The sequence below is a fragment of the Pteronotus mesoamericanus genome, unplaced genomic scaffold (assembly GCF_021234165.1).
Source record: "Pteronotus mesoamericanus isolate MK-2021 breed Mesoamerican mustached bat unplaced genomic scaffold, CSHL_Meso_final scaffold_651, whole genome shotgun sequence".
Classification (NCBI taxonomy): domain Eukaryota; kingdom Metazoa; phylum Chordata; class Mammalia; order Chiroptera; family Mormoopidae; genus Pteronotus; species Pteronotus mesoamericanus.
The window spans coordinates 46,059,457-46,072,867 of NW_026555325.1; the positions used below are offsets into that span (position 1 = coordinate 46,059,457).

Genomic DNA, 13,411 nt, shown 5'->3' on the forward strand with positions numbered 1-13,411 from the left:
AGCCAGTAGCAGAAACACCCAGGAGGAGAGGGAAGTATCCAGTGAGTTCTTGTATAAACTGTGATTGCTAGTGAAGACTTAACTAAATGTTAGAGTAGGAGTAGAAATCGCTTTCTGCTAAGTGACAATGCTGAACATTGTGAGTCTTTCCTTAATTCTCTAGCTATAGTGCAGTTTGAGGGTGGAGGGTCTTACAAGGAGAGGGAGGGGATTTTGCATATTTTGACCAGGGTACACAGGGAAGTTGGGCCCTCCATAGCCAGAGTTGGCTATGCCAGCAGCAGGAATTTTGTTGCCAGCAGCAGGATTGGGACTTCAGGGAGCAGAACAGCTACAGACAGGAACAGAAGGAGGTCCTATGGACCTGAGTTCAGGGTGAGCTCTCAGTGAAAGAGGGGACTGGTTAGTGAAAAGACATCATTTTAAAGCAGCCACAACCCTGTAGCACAGAGTTTAAAGATGGCATTAGAGAGAGCTTTAAGAATAATTTTCTTTCTTTTTTTTTTTTTAGCTTGTAGGGCTTTTCTTGGTAGTTCTTTGACAATACAGTACATATATCATTGGACTACATTAGTGATTACCAATGTATTTGGACAATAAAGTGAACTTTAGGATGCTATTCTTAAGAAAGAGACAGACACCCAGGTATATGTAATCTTAACTAATAATTTCTGGACTCTACAAATTAAAAATAATTTTGTATTCTGATTAATTGGTCTATGATGTTACCTTATGATCCAAACATTTAAAAGCTCCCCAGGTGATTCCAATGCCTTGCCAAGATCAAGAAGAGGGTTTATCATGGCTTTTGAAGAATAATTTTCTTGATGACTCTCATGTTTCAAAGAGTATTTGAGGTGTCAGTACAGACTTTTGTTTGTTTGTTTGTTTTTTGTTTTGAAGTTCAAGTCTAATGTGAGTAGCACTAACAAGAAGCAATAAACTACTTTACAGGCATCCCCTGCATTGAGCCCTATGCTACAGGTTTGCATAGATTATCTCACTTGCTCTTCAACAAAATTCCATGAAAAAACAAGATTTAGGGAAGTGGGGTGACTTCCATGGCCACAGTAATTTTTGTACAGTAGAATCTTGTGAGTAAATTCCTTAAGATAAAGAAAATTATTGCCAGTGGGAAACTGGGTATGAAGGGTAATCAAATATACTGTGTTTAAAATTTGAAAGTAGTGTTCTGAACTAATTCACTAATTTAGCTAATTAGTCTTCGTCCTCTAATTCTTGAATTTATTATCCAAAGTATTGAGGGAAAGAACCAATTGTGATCCCCTATAAATGTGAATCATCCCAGCAGAATACTTTAATCCATTCCCTCGTGGAGTACCAAATAACCTCTCAGACCATTCCTTTAAATGGTCAGGAGTGCAAGGCAGGAAGTAGGAGTCAGCAGGAGTTAGGGGTGGGGGCAGGAGGTAGGACAGGAATGAAAGCCAGCATTGTGTGAGAGAGCAGCCTTGTGACACCTCTGATTTATTTTATCCTCCTATTGTTTAGAAGGTTCTACTATTTCTTACTGCCAGGCACTGTATCCAAGAACAGAGTTCCAATTCAGATAAGCTTTTATTCTTTGCAGCTGTTAAAACTGTCTGGTGTTAGAGTCCTAAAGCAATAAATTCTTTGATGTAACATCTGTATGATGATAAGTAATTCCCTTTTAATTACATATTATATAGTAATCTAATTTTTATATTTTCTTTTATTTTTTTTCCTACCATAATGGACATAGAGAATACTCTAGGCTCTTTCCTTAGTTGAAAGCAATCTCCATACTCTTCAGTTAATTAAATGAAATTATTCACTTTGGGACTCATGTAATCACAGGCTAAATATATTAACATTTTACCTTCATTCCAGGGTTTCCTGGAAAACCAGGAGAGCCAGCTATCCCAAGAGGACCCTATTAAAAGGAATCAGAAAAGTGATCAGATGTGTATTTTAATTAGTATCTAAATAAGTTATCTTTTATTCTTTGACAAAATAATGTATTTTGACACATAAGTAAGAAAGACAAATACCATATTATCTCACCTATAAGTGGAACCTAACCAACAATACAAAGGTGCAAGGAAAATAAGACCAGCAACACTGAAAGAAAAAGAAACCAACAGAGACAAGAGGGAAGGAGGGGGGGGGCGGGGAAAAGGAAGGGAAGGGGAAAGTCAAGGAACATATAGCAAGGACTCATGGACAAAACCAAAGGGGAAGAGCTGAGGAAGGGAGGGAGGGAGGGGGTAAGGGAAAGTGCTGGGGGGTAGGCAGAGACAAATGTATTTGAGAAAAATTAAAAAAATAAAAGGAAAAAAAAAGAATAACCCACTTAGTGATTTAAATTCACAAAAAGATAATGTAATTTTAATATAAGCACCTTCCAGCATTGATATGAAATAGTGTTAAAAGACATCTCTATTGGTATTAAATATAATAGGATTTCCTAGTCCCAACACAGAAAATTAAGTCAGTGACAACCACAAATTTTTTAAAACAATTTTTCTTAAGAGATGTACTTTCTTTGTGTTAACCAACTAATATAGTTTTTCAAAAGTTATGTTTTGTACCAAAATCTAGAACTATTCATATAAAAATGATGCCTAAGAATCATCTAGATATTTTAGAGTGATTATTTTTCATGTTAGTAAGAAACAGATATTTTTGTCATTATCCTGCATTTGGGGAGGCATGCATAGAATTTTAAACCAATGATTTAAGTGCTGGATTTAAAAGATATGCATGTAAGAGGAATTCCATTATAGGTTATCCTGGTTCTTGCTTTAAGAACAATCAGCTTTTAATTCCACCAGTTTTTTTTAGAAAAGCTCTTTTAACTATATTTTGTATTTTTTTTATGAATAAAAAGGAAAAAAAATCCTAAGGGCAAATAATTTCAAATCCAATTTACCCTCTCAGTATTTCACAGAGCTCACCATGTTCTTTTCATCTTTCCATTCCATGAACCACACTACATTCTTGCTCATTTTATGTACTCCTCTTTTAAGACTTAGGTTGAAAGTTGCCTCTCTTTAAGTAATCTTCCTTGACATCTTTCTCTAGCTACAGGTGTAAATATTTTCTCCTCTATGTCCTGAAAACCTCAAGATGTATTCTGTGTTAGAGCAGTTAGCAATAGCAGTGAGCTACAATATTAATTGCTATTTCTCTTTCTTGACAGACAAGTCAATTTTCAAAGACAAGTACTGTGTGTTCATCATCTTTTTATTCCAAGTGACTGGGACACAGTAGATGCTCTATAAATGTTAATGAATGTAAAAATAGAAGACTGGATGGATGGATGGATGGATGAATGAATGGATGGATGGATGAATGAATGAATGAATGAATGAATATGAAGATAATATAACTCACCATTGGTCCAGGTTTTCCAGGCATACCATGTGCACCTCGCTGTCCCTAATTAGAAGAAAAAGAGACAAGATTCTACTTTACGTGTTCATAATTCATTTGCTTTATAAAAAGTTCCATGTTACAAATTAAAGAATAAATATCAAGGTTAACTAACAATAACTTTCCCAGTTAATAGAAATAAAAATACACATTTACACAACACTAGTAAAGTAGAAGTAAAAACATCTATCCTTAGAGCAATAAGAAAGAAAAATCAAGACTGAAGAAATTAAACAGATTACAATAATTCCTTTTACTTGAATATATCACTTTCTATGAAATTAGCTCAAAGACAATGTAATTTTGAATACCTCATTCTTCTTAATAGCCATACTAACCAAGAGGAGGAATACATACCCCTTGGGAGGAAAAAATAAAATAAAGCACACAGGCACACAGAAGGAAATTAGGTGATAGTGTATGATGTGTGTGTCACCAAAATGTCCCTTCAGCACTGAAGGAATCATTCTACCACTGCTGGAAGTGTTAAGGTAATGGCTCACAGTTGCCCAACAAATTGTTCTCAGCTAAAAAAAAAATAAAAGTTAGCTCTCCCAAAGTTATGCCCTTTCTGTGGTCAATGCAGTGGTACAAAGACTCACCACATTGAAGAGTTGAAAAGCCATCCCAGCTCCCATAGTTCCTGTGGAACTGAGGAATCATGGAGACTGAGGTCTCTGTTGCAGTCATAACACCATTTAATTTCTACCTCTGAAAAACTCTAGTTCTTTTATTCATTTCTTTACAAATGTAGTTTCTGAAAGCACTCTCCAATAAATTTCCTGCACACAAATCTGCTTGGATGTTATTTTCTGGGAAATCAGACCAAAACTTCAATACTATTGGTGCCAGAAAGAGTATAAGAAGGTAGACTCTAAAATTGAATTTTTAAGCTGAATTTCTCACTGATTGACCGTGACAGATAGAGTATGGATGACTGTTGTTGGGGTGCTGTGGTGATGCAGTAGTAAATATTGTCTCCAGTAGTGAAATCAAATAGGCCACCAGTGTAAGGGACGGGCTACGGGTGCCGTAGCTCAGGCATTTGAGACATTTTAGGGAGAAAAGCATGTATAAAGTTGATGGAATTGTATGGGCCTTGTTGAGTGAATCCAGCAAATGAAAGGCTGATGGTAATTAATCATCAATATAATTGGCAGCATTAAAAGTATTGTGATCTTCTATAGCCAGAGGGAAGAAAAAGCTGAAAATCAAACCCAGGACTTAGTGACAAAGGTTTAAAAGCACTTGAGACAGTTGTCTAAAACATGTAAAGTCTCCTATGCCATGATCAGAGACCTTGATTGAAAGAAATGGGACCTTGGTTTTTGGCACTGGAATATCTTAAGAACTTCAAAATCTCTGATACCCTGAAGCCCACAGCCCTGTAGAACAATCCATTCCCACTGTTACTGGGTTATACTTCTTCCTTGCTTAAAGATGATATGGAGGCTTCTACTTTTCCAGGCAACACATGCCACCACCACCACTGCCTGCTCCTCCCCATCCAACCACCAGACCAATAACTAGCATAAAGTCACAAAATAATGGGGTTGAGGAAGTGCTCAATGAGTGTTTCTCATTGAAGAGGGAAGAGACTATACACCAAAAGGACCTACACTCTATACACCATGAAGAGGCAGGTTCCAAGAGAGAATTAATGGGACTATGTCCTAATGGTACTGGATTGACAAGGACAAAATATAGAAAGTTTTAATGGTATGGGGACACTCTTCCACGAGACACATTCAACACCTTGATAAAGACCCTGGGAGGTGGTGTTAACATGGAAGAGGGTTCTTAGAAACTTGAAAAGAGCAATGGCCCACATTAAGTGCATCAAAAATGCACTAACTGCTTTGGCAGATGGTAGAAGAAAGCACAGAGAAGTAAACATACCTGACTGGATATACTATGTAAGACTGGAAAAGGCAACAACTGATTAGATTCCACAATGTTCTCTACATGTCCAGAAGACACTGCTTACCAAAGTGATAAGGAATGGTCTGGTAAGAGTGTCTCACTTCTCTCAAACCAGGGCCCTGCCTTCGGTACCATTGAGAAGCTCGCAGGTGATTGTCTTCTGTGGGGTAATAGCAGGGGATGCCGTAAACCTGAGACTCTTAATACTAGTGGAGATGATAGTCAAAATAACAGAGACCAGCTGGCACTTTTTAATTGTCAAAAGTAAAATGGGGGCAATGTAATAAACTGCAAGTTTTAAATATTACCAAGTCTAACCCGACCTTCAAAGAATTGTGAAAAGAATTAAAAGAATAAGCCCCCCACCTAGGTTCGAGGTACATGGACACACAACAAGGACATTTCTCAGTCTGCACATTTAAAAGAGATCAAAGGCAGATGATCAAGAGATTCATATCTTTAAAAGGGTATATTCATAGTACTTACCTTTTAGGATTTTAACGAACATAAAGATGTTCGAAAGAATGCTTAGTGTATAATAAGTGCTTGATAAATGTTACCTATTATTGTAATGTTATTACTATTCTGAAGTTTATGTTTTCCCTTGGATTATATTCCATGCTGTCATATGTTTTCATTATTTCTTAATTTCTGTAGTAAAATAAAATACACAACAAATGCAACGTGGCTATGTAAGATGTTAACATTAAGAGAAACTAGGTGAAGAGTAGACGAGAATTCTATATTATTTCTGCAACTTTTCTATAAACCTAAATTTATTTCAACAAAGAAAAAATTAAAAGTAGGCAATTGATACAATTATTCTCATTGAAAAAGTATATTCAGTAACGCATATGAGAGAGTTAAAACACACATACTTACAGGAGCACCCTGTGGCCCAAGTCTCCCTCTCTCTCCTGGCATTCCCCTTGGACCCTATAGATAAGAGAGAAAAGAATATCTCTTGAAGCATCTCACTGAACTCTAGGGTAGTTTGATTATGCTACTGAAAGCAATTGAGACTCAATATAAGTGACCACCAAGCAATAGAATTTCTTGTGGCAAGTTGGGGTTTGAAAACTCTCTACCTGTGGAAATGCATAACCTACCACCACTTACCTAAGTAGATTTCACTTAACCTACTTTTAATGGGCTGAATCTATAAGAATCCTGATTTGGTCATTGAGTACAAGAAAAAAAAATATGGTCACTCACACTAAGGACAAATAATGGAAGACAGGGAGACTTTCCATTTGAAGGATGCAGTTGTTATAGTGTCCTTGCCTGTCAGATGGGAAACAAGACTATTTCACCAGCAAACATGTCTTCCATGTCTTTCTGTTTATTTCATTTAACATTCTCTTAATATAATCTAAAAAGCTAAGAAATAACAAAGAATTAAATTGATACATACCAGAGGACCCATTGCACCCATTGGACCAGTAGGACCAGCTTCACCCTAAAGTAAAAATCAGATCACATTACAATATGAGAAACCTATAATTGACATTTACATCATTTTGTACTATATGTGTATCATTCTAAATGTATAGTTTCAAAATGGGCATTTGAAAATACTCTCAATGAAGGACCTCAAAAATCTATTGTATTACTCTTTCTCAAAATGCAATTAAATTTTGTTTCTATAGAAATAAATCTAAAATAAAATTGGTGATAGATTGATGGAACTATCACACCTAATCAGATTAATTATTATTAAAAAAGTAATTATTTGCCTGAGTCTGATAATACTTTAGGTCAAGTAAAGCTTTACAAAACTAAAATTGACTGTAATATTTCTTTAGGTTCTATTACAGGAAGCTTAGAAATAACCATTTTAAAGCCAAATGTTTTTGCACATACTAATCTTCATGACACTACCTACCAAAAAGTCCTCTGTAACTCTTTGACCTTTTCTCTTCCTCTAGAAACATAAATAAATTTGGGGAAGAAGCAATGGCCAAAAGGCCCCAAAATTAAAAGGACACTAAATAATGGAGTAATGAACCATTTAAACCTCTCTGGTATTTTTAAAGAAGAAAAAAAAGATTGAATGTGTTTCGGAAGGTGGATTCATAGTTCCATATGTTAAACAAAGACAATATCCATCCTACACCAACAGAAACTCAGAACCATAGTGACCAATGTTGGTGGCAAAGCTAGGACATGTCATGTATCCTGGTAAATCTATTTCTCCTGATCTATGAAAAAATACAGTTATCTACATAACTATTCATTTTTTGTACTCCTCTTTCCTCCAGACTTATTTAAGGGTTCTGAAAAAACTTTTGGCACTTCAAACACAACCACAATGCTATACTGAGGTTATACTGAAGTATTATACAATCACCTTGGAACCAGGTGCTCCAACTTCACCTTTAGGTCCTTCAAGACCTTTATGTCCCTGAAAAGAAAAATATAAATTTGTATTTTAATGTTTTTTTAATTTTCAGATGCATAAAAGAACCAAAAATGAGCTTATAGAAAATGACATGAAAATGGATCTCAAACTTAAAGTTGTTACTCAAAATATTTCCAAATTCTGAACATTTCTGAAAGTCTGTTCAAAAGAAATTAGAGTTTCCCCCTTTAAATAATATTTTCAATATGCAATGTCCTCATCTTTCAAATTTTTTGACTTCATAGAAATTTAATCTATAGGTATAGATGAAGAACTTACAAGAAAATAAATAGTTATAGAGTTTATATAGTTATAAAATATGTGTTATATCCAAGGGTGATGTTCAAAATATTTAATAACTATTATAGTAAATAGAGCAGCAAGCATTCTAATCAGAAGCTCAACCACTCAATAGAGGGGCCAACCAGTGTAGACTGAGTAAATATTAGCCATGCTTTCAGATGATAGATAGATGATCGATAGATAGATAGATAGATAGATAGATAGATAGATAGATAGATAAATGACAGTTAACTTCTACACAGGGTAGGGCAAAAGTAGGTCTATAGTTGCTCATATGAAAAATAATACAATAATAATAAGCTCTGTGTTTTGTGTACTCAACTGTAAACCCACTTTTGCCCCACCCTGTATGTGTACCTAACGTCTAATATTGGGTTGGCCAAAACATTAGGTTAGTTTTTCCCATTCAGTGACTCTAGTGGTGCTTAGTCATCTTTAACTTCATTCAAAACAATTTTGTTAGATTGTATTGTGACAACTGTCGTATCAGCATGCATTTAAGAAAAACTTACCAAAATTGGTGAATTTTTATGCAATCATTTTAATATTGAAAATGGAAGAAGATATACAACTTCTTACAAAGTGTTTCTGCTTTATTATTTCAAAAAAGGTAAAAACACAACTGAAAAGCAAAATAAAAAAGATTTGTGCAGTGTATGGAGAAGGTGTTATGACTGATTGAACGTGTCAAAAGTGGTTTGCAAAGTTTCTTGGCACTATTGACACTTTGTATAAGTAATTCTGTGCTGTGGGGCCGTCTTATGCATTGGAAGATGTTTAGCAGCACCCCAGGCCTCTGCCCACAAGAAGCCAACAGCAAGAGTTAGTTGACATATTAAAAATATCCAAATCAATAAAGTTATTTGTGAAAATGAAACATGTCTTATTTTCCAGAAAAAACTAAACAGACTTTTTGGCCAACCTAACAGTTACAAATTAATTATCTTTTGTTATATGAAGACAGAAGCATTCTACAGCCTTCCAAATCTGGGTTGACTGGGCCACTTACGGTCTAGTGTACTCTCTAGTCTTATGTCACTTATTCCATGATATAGTAATTGATTATTTTCATAACTGAATCCCTTGTTAGCCTGAAGCTGAGAGCCACGGATGCTTCTCATTGATCACTGTGTCCTCTTGTAGCACAGTATTCAGTACATAGTAAGAACTCAAAATATATTCTATAGAATCAAGTGAAATTCAAAAGAAATGTAGAAAATCATTGTCATTTTAGTAACCTCAGATGGCTACTGCATCCACAACCATTCAGACAACTCACAAATGGAATTGTAAACATTTTGAAAGTAATACTCTCTAGACCCTGCTCAGTAAATCACAGTATCTGAAAGGATTACAAATGATTGCACTTACTCTTTGACCCTTCAGGCCTGGAAGACCAGGAGCTCCAGGAAATCCTCTAGCTCCCTGGCGGGGGCGGGGGGTGGGTGGGCAGGGAGAACACATAAGGCAATTCAGAATCATTAATAAGAATAGGAAATTCCTTAATATACATTTTCCTCCACAAAAATATCTCATACATAGGTTGGTTTTTTCGTTTATTTGTTTGTTTGTTTGTTTTACTGATAAACAAAAGAAGAAAAAGGAATGTGTATGTTCATCTACCAAAATACATCTACGTGATCACAAATTAACAAGACAAACAGACTGTTAGAAATGGAAACATGCTTGCACAGGGACATGGATTAATGCCAGGTACTGATTTGATGACATTTTCAAATTTTCAAATTATGTTATTGTGTTAATTAAAAAAAAAAAAAGCCTGAATCAACATAACTGGTGTCTCACTCAACTAGGTTAATGTATCAGAAGAAATCAGGAGAAAAATTAAGGAAAAGTATGATTTCCTTCCTTTATATGTGCTTTTTTTTGTGGTAGAAGGATAAATGCATTTGTAGCAACCAATGTGTTTTATTTTCCCTAAACTTATAAATATTGGCAGTAGAATATGACCAGAAATATTATATTAAAATGAATAAACAGAAAATATTTTAAAATCAAAAGATAGAAGCTGATGGGATTTATAATTGTTTAAAAAGCTGAGGAAATAAAATATTCAACAGGAAGGAAAGTAGACAAATACAGAAAGAATTGGCTGGTTTCTGGACTTAGTAATTTTTAAATTTCTGTTGATAGTGTACATCCTTAACCTAAGCATATAGAATTTAAAAAAATAGAAATCAAACAAAAAATCAAATGCAAATGGTAAGACTACTATGAAATGACGCTTGAAGTTTTCCCTCATAACCTCTTAAAATAGTTTAGGACCCAGTGATTTATTCCCTTATTTTCATTACCTATAATTGATTAAGTTTTGAAATGAATACCATTACCATTGCCACCAGTAGACTGAGCACTCAATAGCATAGATTGATGTTATCCATTATCATCCATTATTATTATTAATCTGCATATTCCTGGGGCCAAGCCTTATGCCTGACTAGTGGGCATCCAATAAATAATCACTGAATAAACAACTGAATTAAGAAATGGTTTAATATTTCTTTTAACACTGAAAGCATTCTCCTAAACCTTTATAAGGAACTTCTCTTATGCCAGCACAACCTTACACAGAGAACAAAACCCATCTGTTTGCATTATAGCCTTCACTTACTGTTAAATAAATTAATGAATAGATAACTCAATACATAAACTTTATATGACAAAAGTAAAACAATAATTCCTCTGTGACTGCTTGCAGGACATTCTGCAGTGTTTGTTGGGGGAGGGGATGTTATCACAGTCAAACCATTGCTCTCTGAACAAATAAAGTTCTCTTAATTCTTCTATTTACCCAGCCCTACTTAAAAATTCTTTTTTTTTTTTCAAGGATTCCCTGTAAGCTTTTCCACTGGAATGCACTTCTCTACTGAGATTTTTCTGCCCTCCATCCTGAGCGGAAAACTCAGTACACATCCATCTAAGTCTACAGGGGAATTACAGAGCTATGCTATTTCAAATAATTAGTTAACTCTGGAGTTTTTGTGGTCTGTAAGGGAATTCTCATGTGATTACACATCTCTATAACAAGAAAATGAGCCAGATGTACTAGTGCTCATAAAATGTTCTCATTCTGCTGACCCAAGGCTGTCATCACACCCCAATCACACACCGTTGCACTGTACTTGCGGAGTGCGTCTGTGACATGCTGGCAGGGCATGTTTCCTCCCCGTGGAGGGTCCCATATTGCAATGTGCAAGAGCGCAGCAGGATGGAGGCTAAGGCCTGGATTGGTTGACATGAACATCTGTGCTAATGACTAAACCGTGCACCTCTGTCTGCACTGACTTTCCAGGATGATGGGGGAGGAAAGGAAAGAGAGAAAGGAGCTGGGAACTGGTTTTATATTTGAAACTAAATAATCCTTAGAGCCCTGTAAATTCCCTTAAAAGATCAGCATTCATTGTTTAAAAAAATCCCAGTACTGACCTCATCAATTTTCAAAAAGTAAATGGCAAGGCCTTCTGTATTGTTGGATGTATTGAGTGGTAGAAACATTAGGAAAGTATAGAAAATATACTAAGTAGAAGGCCAAACCCATTTAGGGGATGTTGAACAAGGAGAAACTTTAAGAGAAGAAATGTTAGAGGATTTTTTTCCTTATCATTCTCTAATTTGTCCCATTGCCTGTGTTGCACATCCTAGGGGAGTGCCTATCAAAACAATGTGAGTCAGGACAGAAAGGTGGGTCAGAGGATGGCCAAGAGAGCCAGATCCTAAACTCTAGTGGAGCGGGCTGTCAGGACCCTGACCCCGCCATGATCCAAGGGAGAAGAAAACAGCTGTGTTAGGAGTGCTGGCAATCAATGTGTCTTGTCATAAGTTTTAGGGCCCAGAACATTGATCAAGAATTTGAGCCAACATTAGGGTTTGAGGAGCAGCCAAAGAAGCATCTTCTCCATAATTTATTGCAAATAATAAGTCTGTTCTCTTTCAAGCTGTTGTTTTCAGCATATGAACAATACAAAATAAAAATATTAAAAAGATGAAAAAATGATAAACAGGATTGAGATGTAACATATAAGTAGGTCAGACTAGTGATTATCTGAATATTTGATGTTTAGTTTGGAGATAGTCCATGTTAGGTCATGATATAATTCTCTAGCTCTATGAGAGTTTTTCATATGGCGCAATGCAAAGTAGGAAATTAGAATGATCATTCTGGCAAAAATGTCCTGTTCCACCATAACAGAAGAGAATATATCTTGGTAATAATGTCTAATGCACACTATTGTATTGATAAATATAAACTTACCGGAGATCCTGAGAATCCTACTTCACCAGAATTTCCATTTCTGCCAGGTTCACCCTTTATCGGAAAAAAAAAAGCAAAAGAGCAAAGAGGGATGAAAATGTTCTCTTCTGAAACTAAATGACAAATCAATTACAGACTTTTAAAGAAGACTTATTTAAAAAGTTGTGTTCAATGTTATAAACAGTATAACACTGAGCTCTATTTTTGATGGTAACCCAATCTAGCAAGTCAGTTCGTAAAGGCTTCATTAATTTATCCAGAAGAAATGGGTATAAATAATACTGGTCTGACCTAGTTCACCATTTTATGCATATTAAAATTTATACACATATTTCTGTGCATAAAAGTCTATATCAACATCTGGCACTGAATTAAACAACGTTTTTTAAAATACGACTTGCCATTTCTTTTCTTGTTATAAAAAATATTAAGAACTGCTAGAGATGTTTTCCTTATGTTTAATTCAATGTAATCTGCTTAAATAAATCACATGACACATAAAGAGAAAATATTTACTTAGTTTAGTATCACACAGAAATTGATGGCTTACCCATAACTTTATCCTCAATTTTGGTACAACTAAGAAAAGATTCCAGAAAAGCAAATCTGTTGTTGCACCCTGTTCTTTGATCACATGTTTTTCATGTTAAAATCTGAAGTTAAGTGTTAACTTTAATTAAAAACCCAATTGAAGAAATTATTTTATCAGCATTGGAGAGCAATATTAACCATAGCCTATTAATGCATTTTAAAAATCCATGTAATTAAAACCTCATAATATTTTTGCTATCAGAGTAATGAATTTTTCCTTCAGATCACTTCAGAGGTTCCATTAGCAAAGGCTGAAGCTATTCTGAAAACAATTTTAGTATCTCATGGAGAAATCGTAATGGAAAACCTGGGAAATGTAGGGAAAGAGACAGTACCTAATACTGTATTACCATCAAAATTAAGAGCACTTTAGATTTTGTGAAATTCCCTTCTGAGCGCTCCAGTTTTGATTGACATTAATGGAAGCTAAAAGTGGGGGAAATGAAAGGGAATTAATAAATAATATTCATGTTAACACTGTAGCTCCTTCTTAGCCTCTTTCA

At 35.2% G+C, this 13,411-nt stretch overlaps 1 protein-coding gene across 1 annotated transcript in view; it reads right to left on the bottom strand.

Annotated features, from left to right (window-relative positions):
- Positions 1 to 13,411, bottom strand: part of COL5A2 (collagen type V alpha 2 chain) — a 136,756-nt gene that overhangs the window by 35,042 nt on the left and 88,303 nt on the right. The window contains exons 12-18 of the mRNA XM_054562679.1: positions 12,318 to 12,371; positions 9,416 to 9,469; positions 7,691 to 7,744; positions 6,755 to 6,799; positions 6,223 to 6,276; positions 3,379 to 3,423; positions 1,862 to 1,915 (exon numbers count right to left, since the gene is read on the bottom strand). Of these exons, the coding sequence (XP_054418654.1) occupies positions 1,862 to 1,915; positions 3,379 to 3,423; positions 6,223 to 6,276; positions 6,755 to 6,799; positions 7,691 to 7,744; positions 9,416 to 9,469; positions 12,318 to 12,371 (360 nt within the window). The remainder of the gene's footprint in view (positions 1 to 1,861; positions 1,916 to 3,378; positions 3,424 to 6,222; positions 6,277 to 6,754; positions 6,800 to 7,690; positions 7,745 to 9,415; positions 9,470 to 12,317; positions 12,372 to 13,411) is intronic.